The sequence below is a fragment of the Sprattus sprattus genome (genome assembly GCF_963457725.1).
Source record: "Sprattus sprattus genome assembly, chromosome: 20".
Classification (NCBI taxonomy): domain Eukaryota; kingdom Metazoa; phylum Chordata; class Actinopteri; order Clupeiformes; family Clupeidae; genus Sprattus; species Sprattus sprattus.
This window is the reverse complement of record NC_137918.1, coordinates 15568530-15576717: the sequence shown is the minus strand read 5'-3', so window position 1 is coordinate 15576717 and position 8188 is coordinate 15568530. Positions and strand designations below refer to the sequence as shown.

At 42.8% G+C, this 8188-nt stretch overlaps 1 protein-coding gene across 1 annotated transcript in view; it reads right to left on the bottom strand.

Annotated features, from left to right (window-relative positions):
- Positions 1-6777, bottom strand: part of LOC308381510 (dolichyl-diphosphooligosaccharide--protein glycosyltransferase subunit STT3B-like) — a gene marked incomplete at both ends in the record, with an annotated part of 142513 nt that extends 135736 nt beyond the window's left edge. Inside the window, one exon of the mRNA XM_080859098.1 lies at positions 6509-6777. Coding sequence (XP_080715224.1) covers positions 6509-6777 — 269 coding nt within the window. The remainder of the gene's footprint in view (positions 1-6508) is intronic.
- Positions 6778-8188: the final 1411 nt, after the last annotated feature.

Genomic DNA, 8188 nt, shown 5'->3' with positions numbered 1-8188 from the left:
GTGGTTAGTTTAAAAACACACACACACACACACAACAGCCAGAGAAAAAAGAAGGAGTAAATCCCCTCAGAAGAGGAAAGTGGATATATACCACAGCTTGGGTTTCATGTCCATGGTGGTCTTTCACTTCAGTCAGAAAGTGTGTGTGTGTGTGTGTGTGTGAGTGTGTGTGTGTGTGTGTGTGTGTGTGTGTGTGTGTGAGTGTGTGTGTGTGTGTGTGTGTGTGTGTGTGTGTGTGAGTGTATGTGTGAGTGTATGTGTGTGTGTGTGTGTGGGTGTGTGGGTCTGACAATAGAGATTAAGTTCAGTGGCTTAAGTGAATTTTCAAACACCACAATGGTGCTCCCTCACAGGGTATAACTTACAACTGAGCTCTTTCAGGTCCGGATCACAGTTAGTCCACACACACACACACACACACACACACACACACACACACACACACACACACTCACACTCTTATACATGCCAGTTGGGATTTACACTCCTCCATGAAAGCACCAGGACGGGGCACAGTATCCTCCTGTCACCATTGCTTTTAATGAAGAACATAAATGTGTGTGATCTTTGCCAACGGGGCACCCTGTATAGTTAACACTCCTTCCCCAAGATCTCAATAGCGTTGGTGAACTTGGTAAGAGCTGTCCATTATAAAAGGTCCATACCACAGTAAGTCCACTCTTATACATTTGGGTTTCACCAGGACGGGTCACAGTATTCCCTTGCCACCATTGCTTTTAATGCAAACTGAAGCACATAAATGTGTGTGATCTTTGCCAACAGGGCACCCTGTATTGTTAACAATCCTTCCCAAAGATCTCCATAGCATTGGTGAATTTTTTATTTTTTTAAATTTGTTTCTGGCCTTTTATGCCTTTACTGCAGAGTTGGACAGGAAATGAGAGGGAGAAGAGGTGGGGAGTGGACAGGAGAAATGGCATCGGGCCGGATTCGAACCCGTGACCCCCTTGAGCTTCAAGCACGAATGTGGTAGAGGCTACTGTGTGAGCTACAGTGCCCCCCAGCATTGGTAAATTTGATAAGAGCTGCAGATTATAAAACAGCATTCCTCATTTATGGAGAAATGACAGCACTTTGTATTCTGACAAAACAGAATAATTCTATACTCTCAAGTCTTCTAAATATGTGACCTGATCCAGCAAAATGAGTCACAGTGACCAAGAACTCAAAATTGAGATATTGGTATCTTTGGAAAGATGGGAAAATAAGCTTTTAAATGATGTATTGGTCAAAGTCCTATCTTAAACGGTTGTGAAGTTACATTAATTTGAATGATGGTGTGGCAGCACCTTTTTCCAACTGAAAACCTGAGATAATCGCATTTTAGTTTTCCGTCCGTTTTTTGATGACCTCTTCAGTAATCCTTGGCATCCAGAGCTGCACCCAGTGTTTTTACAACATGATTTTACTTAAGGCATTTAGATACTTAGAAAAGGCTATTAAATTGGACTGAAACATCAATTATTTCAAAATATTTATTACATATTATTCAATATTTATCAAATAATTCAATAATAATTTAAGGCGCGTTTTACAGAGATTCAATTCATTTAAATTCAATACAATTCAATTCAGCTGATTTGACACACTCATGTCCAAAACAACAAAAGACAGAACAGATATATATTAAAAAGGACTATAAAAACATAAGTAGATCAAATGTCACATACAAACATACATACATTTTAGGTACAATAGTGTGCCCTCAGTCTGGATGTGTAACAGGAACATTGATGAATACCTCCAAAGATTGTACAGACATACAATATTTTCGCTTTAAAGCCTTTGAGACAGTGGCAAAATGCCAGTGTGTGTGTGTATGTGTATGTGGCAGAGAGAAATTGACTATTATATACATGTATCTACATAGAGAGAGAGAGAGGGAGACTGAGAGAGAGTCAAAACAGACGTACTACATTTTCGCTTTAAAGCCTTTGAGAGAGTGGCAAAATGTCAGTGAGTGAGTGTTCAGTGTGTGTGTGTGTGTGTGTGTGTGTGTGTGTGTGTGTGTGTGTGTGTGTGTGTGGCAGAGAGACATTGACTATATACATGTATCTACATAGAGAGAGAGAGGGAGAGAGAGGAAGACTGAGAGAGAGTCAGTGAGTTAGTGAGAGAGTGTGTGTGGCATAAACACAGAGACACATAGTTGGAATCATATTTCTTGTTGCAATCACGTTTCTTAGCTTCTTTCTCAGTGGAACAGCTCACCTTCCCAGCTGGTTTTGGGCATGTAATGTCCCTTGTATTGTCGGTGCAAAACTCACGAATGTGTTGGTAAAGATAGTCCTGACGTTTCAAATCCAAACCAGGAGGATTGACAGCAGGGGGCCTCTGCATTGGTGGTGCATCCTCTTTGAGCAGGCATATTCCACGTTCCTCAGAATTGGCAAATTCCTTGTAGAACACCCACCCAGGATAGTCTTTGGTCATTCTGAAAATACAGAAGATTGAGAAAAAAAAATGAGTAAATCATCCATCCTTACAAACACACACACACTTTAACAATTACCTACATCAACGGCTTATTTACATAATTTCAGCACACAAATGCTCAGTAATAAGCAAGGATGTAGTGGTAGCTAAACGCAAGTAAACACAGTTTATCCACATCTTAATAGAGTTTATGTGCCAAATGCAACTATTAACATTGCCAAATCCCACTGCATTATCCTGATTTAAGATTGAACCCACCTGGCCTGGAAGCCATCAGACTATGATAAAGATTAAGTTTAAAAGTATACAGGCCTTACAGGATTAATATCACAGCAATAACCTTCCATCATCAAACATTTCTGCATGTCTTTTTAAACATCTGATTCTGCATAGCCTACTACATTTACCCCCCTCTTATTGTACCACTACGACATTTAACTCGTGGGGTCAAGCCGTGTTCCTTGTAGTGTTTAAGTAGAGCTGTCAGTTTATTCTGGCTGATTCTGAAATTAAACGGGAACATCACGTAAACTACTGTCAGTAAAATCAAGAACATACTTCTGATCAGTCGCATAAGTGTAATGGTTGTAAAGCCTACTTACCAATGTATGAACTTGAATGTTTCACGGCAAATTCTTCTTCCATCCAAGTAATATTCCGACCTTTGATGTTGACGCTCTCGTTGGATTTTCTTCGTCGAACAAGTGCGTTTATCATTCTGGAAGTGACAGCTGATCTTCCCCAGAAGAATTAGGTCTTTCTCGTATTCAGAAAGGGACGCCATGGATCAATACATCCAAAGTAGTCTTTCACCAGCTTTATCCAGTCTTCCTGGCCAGTAGCAGAGCGCAAATTAGAGGCGCCAACGGAGTTTAACGCATTAGCTATTTCACATTCTTTAGATAACGACATTACCAATCACACGGTATGGTACACTTTACCAAACACACGTAATGCACACTACACTTTAAAAATGACAAGGTTGAATACAAAGTATTAAGTGAAACGCGAACTTTTTGAGGAGATATTTTGGAGAAAATGTTGCTAGCATTAGACTTCAGTATCACTGCTAATCTGACAGGATGGTAGGTGGACCAATCGCGTCGCACAAGGCTGTAAACAGGGCTTCCTATTGGCAATTGAGGAGGCTCTGTGAACATTTTGATAGGTTTAATAAGAAAGGACTTGACGTTTTCACACCATATTTGGATAACTGAGAGCATGACGTTTCAGGGGATATCAAAACATAGGAAAATCCTCGTGCGAAATCCTTGGTCGAGCCGGCTGGTAAAACAGCGTTATTCGAGACATTCTTTGTAAGATTAAGAGTTGCAAGTCAACCTAAACAGCCATTTAAGTGCATTTTCGCAATTACTGTGATGATGAAACTTTGGGAGATACATTTTGAAGACCTTTTCTTTCATACAAGGTAAAAAAAAAAAAAATCAATATTTTCAATGTTTCTTACTGTAAACGGCCATATCTCAAAATAGAACGTTGCGACTTCCGACTCATTTCGCCAGAGCGGGTCACATATTTAAAGTCATTCAATATTTACCCACTGTCTTTTGAGGGAGTGCAAGAGAGCTTTGTTGGTGCATATGACACCCTAATGAGATCAGCTAGAGACTTGGGAAAAATGACAGCCGCTTAAAGATGAGCAGAATATTTGTGTTAATATTTATAGAGAGTATGCTAATGTGACTGCTTATCCCACACTCCTCGTGTTTCTGTGTGTGTGTGTGTGTGTGTGTGTGTGTGTGTGTGTGTGTGTGTGTGTGTGTGTGTGTGTGTGTGTGTGTGTGTGTGTCTGTGTGTGTGTGTGTCTGTGTGTCTGTCTGTGTGTGTGTGTGTGTGTGTGTGTGTGTGTGTGTCTGTGTGTCAAATGTGACTGCTTATCCCACACTCCTCGTGTTTCGCAGACCGATGTAGTGCGCTGTATGTGTGTGTGTGTGTGTGTGTGTGTGTGTGTGTGTGTGTGTGTGTGTGTCTGTGTGTGTGTGTGTCTGTGTGTCTGTCTGTGTGTGTGTGTGTGTGTGTGTGTGTGTGTGTGTCTGTGTGTCAAATGTGACTGCTTATCCCACACTCCTCGTGTTTCGCAGACCGATGTAGTGCGCTGTATGTGTGTGTGTGTGTGTGTGTGTGTGTGTGTGTGTGTGTGTGTGTGTGTGTGTGTATGACGCGTTTATCTAGCAGTCCATTAAATCCGTGACAACAATCTATTGAGGGGCCGTGGTATCAGTCAACCACAGCCTGCGACAGTTTACAAGTTGCTTCGCTTCTGCGTTTACAGTCATTAACGGGAGAACGGATGTAAGCAGAGAGATAGGGCTTGATGGGTGGAGATGTGTGTGTGCGTGTGTGTGTGTGTGTGTGTGTGTGTGTGTGTGTGTGTGTGTGTGTGTTTACAGTCATTAACGGGAGAAAGGATGTAAGCAGAGAGAGAGAGAGGGGGTTGATGGGGGGGAGATAATGAGAAAGTCATCTATTTTGGTGAAGAGCTTTCCTTTACATTACACACACACACACACACACACACACACACACACACACACACACACACACACACACACACACACACACACACACACACACACACACACACACACACACACACACACACACACAGGTCCGGGGAGAGATATCATCTATCTATCATCTATTATGGTGAAGAGCTTTCCTTTACATTGCCTTGCAGAACTCTGCAAAAAGAGAGCATGCATTGTTGGGAACTGCGCCTGGCCATGCATTAAATAGAATAGTGGGCATTCTATAATACCTTTCATCTTAATATTATTATTATTATTATTATTATTTTACGCAATTTGCGTGCTCTTCCATACTGAGATTAAAGATAATGATTCGGAAGACGTGAAAGAAAGGCCAAGACACATCAACGGCCCATGCAAAATGCGCATTTGCGTCTTGTTATGGTGCAGACTTCAAATGTAAGGATAGCAGAGCAGTGTGAATCTGCCTGGATACCTAAAAATATACCCTATAAGTACGTCTCCTGATCTACTGCATACAGAGACATCTCAATCGTCAGCCAGAAGTGCATCTGGTTTGCAAAGATAAAACTTCTGTCTACCACACACACCATGTATTCTTCTGAGAATAAGGAACAGGCATCTGGAGAAAGTGGTTACGAGGTTTATGCAGATGTCATCATATCTGTAGTTTAAGATCTGTGTCAGGCTTCCGGGTTTCCGCGATCATTTGGTGCGCCACGTTAGCGGGACTCCAACAGCAACACCCGCACGCAGACAACACACAACGGTTCAATTTTGGTACGTTAGCTATCTTATTTGCCCACAAAACGCATGACGCAACGTATGCGATCATATATACCCATTAGCTAGCCTCTCTCTGTCGTTAGAAAGTTGACGTTATCATCACTATGTGATCATGTAGACACTTGACAAGCATGTGTCAGGTAGTTGACGAATTAAAAATGAATAAACAACTGGCTGAAATTTAAAAATGAATGTCAGTTGACAGAGCACATGGATTTGAGGCTCAAAGTGTGCCGATTTTCTGCCAGCCTAGAACGCTGTTTACATTAACATGTACAAATTAGTACAAACAGAACAAAGTAACAAGACATTTTAATATTCATGCCATCAAAACCACAGATAATGCCAGCCAGGTTTGCCAGTTGCAAAGTTGTCATTTAAACACGGCACATTACCAGCCGTCGCCGGGTGGTTAGGAAATAGTGACGAACAAAGTTTTTAACTCAAGTTCAAGCCAAGCAAATGCATCAGTTCGGCAGAGGTGCAGATGCTAATCAATCTGGGACCCTGTTATCATTTGGTTGTGTGCGTGAGTGTGTGTGTGTGTGTGTGTGTGTGTGTGTGTGTGTGTGTGTGTGTCTGTGTGTGCAGATGTTAATCAATCTGGAACCCTGTTATCATTTGGTTGAGGAAATTCTGCAGCAGCAGCAGCAACATCCGACTAACGGGCTGGACAATGCGAACTTCACTCCTCACAAGACACATTTTTACTGATAAAGTAACATATAGGGTATGTGTACCACACATGTACTTACCATGGGTCAAACTCGTGAATGATGCTCTCGAAACGAATCACTGCAAAAAGTCTTGAGCTGAACCCCGCCAGCCAGGCTAGGAAAAGTATCGTGAATGATAACAGGGACTGCCACCCGGCTGGCTGCGTCAGTCCGACGGAGAGGCCTCCTTTGCCGCCCCCTCCTCCTCCTCCACCCGCGGCACTGGCTCGGCTGTTACCCAGCATCGCACTCCCAGCGTTGGCAGATGCTCTGTGCTTGCCGTCGGAGGCTGAGTGGTGCTCCACCATGTTCAGCGGGTTTGGCGCCGCAATCCGCGTGTTCCGGAGAGCCCCGTGCCTGGCCCTCCCTCCCGTTCTTTCCCCGCGGAGAGTTATTTTCCTCACGACGTCGTAGTCTCTTCCGTTGTCCTACCGCCCTACAATCCGCCGGCACCACAGGAGCCTACTCGCTGGACTTGCATATGAAGTCTGCGATGATCATCACATCCCTGAAATGCTCGCACTGGGCACGGGGCATAACGCGGCTCAGAATGAATCGGCGATAATGGGGCGGGACAAAAGCAAGCGACGACAGCCTTTCACAGTACCGCAGGTACGGCTGGGCGTGGAAAGGATGGATGCAACTGTTGTAACCAGTTGAGCAAAGGCGTTGATAGGCAGACCCCTACTCCAATGGAAATGTGAGAAAATGACAGGGGTATAACCAGATCCCGGCAAATTAGAGTCTAACTGCAATAACCAGGTTTTAGTAACATTATGCTTAGAATGCCTGCTGGCGCGCTGCTCTTGCACACTAGAGAAGACTTTAGGGACGAGAACAAAGGGACAAGGATACTTCAAACTATTAATTAAAATGAATAGGCTGTAAAATGCGATACGCTTCTCAAATTACGGAAATGTGGTGTGTTGCATTTATGTAGGGGGGGGAACTAGAAATGATGATGGATTGCGCTTCACAAAATGCAATATCTGGCTCCCTTTGCCAGATACGAAGATTGATGTAGGTTCATCATAATACGCTTTAATCCACCAAGGGAAATATGCCTAGTCTTTTGTGTTTATCGGTTTTACTCTCATTTTGTAACTGGTGCAATAACCTCCTTAAATATAAACCAACAAACAAATTAATTAATTAATTGATCCATACATTCTGATCAATATCTGTAAGGAATCAAACGACTTTGTGGGTCTTGCTGGAGGCTTTGTGATGACATATCTGTAGCAGTAAGAAGGAATAATGGTTTTCGAAAACCAATGTGGCGGTTTGGCACTATAAGAGGGGACCTTCGGGTGCACATTTGATCCTTCCGCTTTGTAGCCCATGGGGTGCCAAGTGTATCAGACCTTATTTCATGGATACAGACGCATTCTGTGCTACCAAGTAACACCGCAAGGCCCTTTGTTTGTCCACAACAACACAAACATTGTGTCCACGAAATATTAAAGAGAGCGCATTCTGTATCGCACCGAAAACAAACCTGACGATTCATGTCGCGTACTAAGTTCACTGTTGTGCTTTTCATTTTATGAAAGTAGTTACTCCAAAGTATAATGTGTTGTTCTGTCCACACAATTGTAATACGGCTTCTCGAACTTTCATAGACTTTTGAACTGGCACATGCCTTGTGATTTTCAAGCATCCTTTGCTTTTCCGTACAGAACACTTTCTGTAACATTCCGACTCACAGGCCTATATATA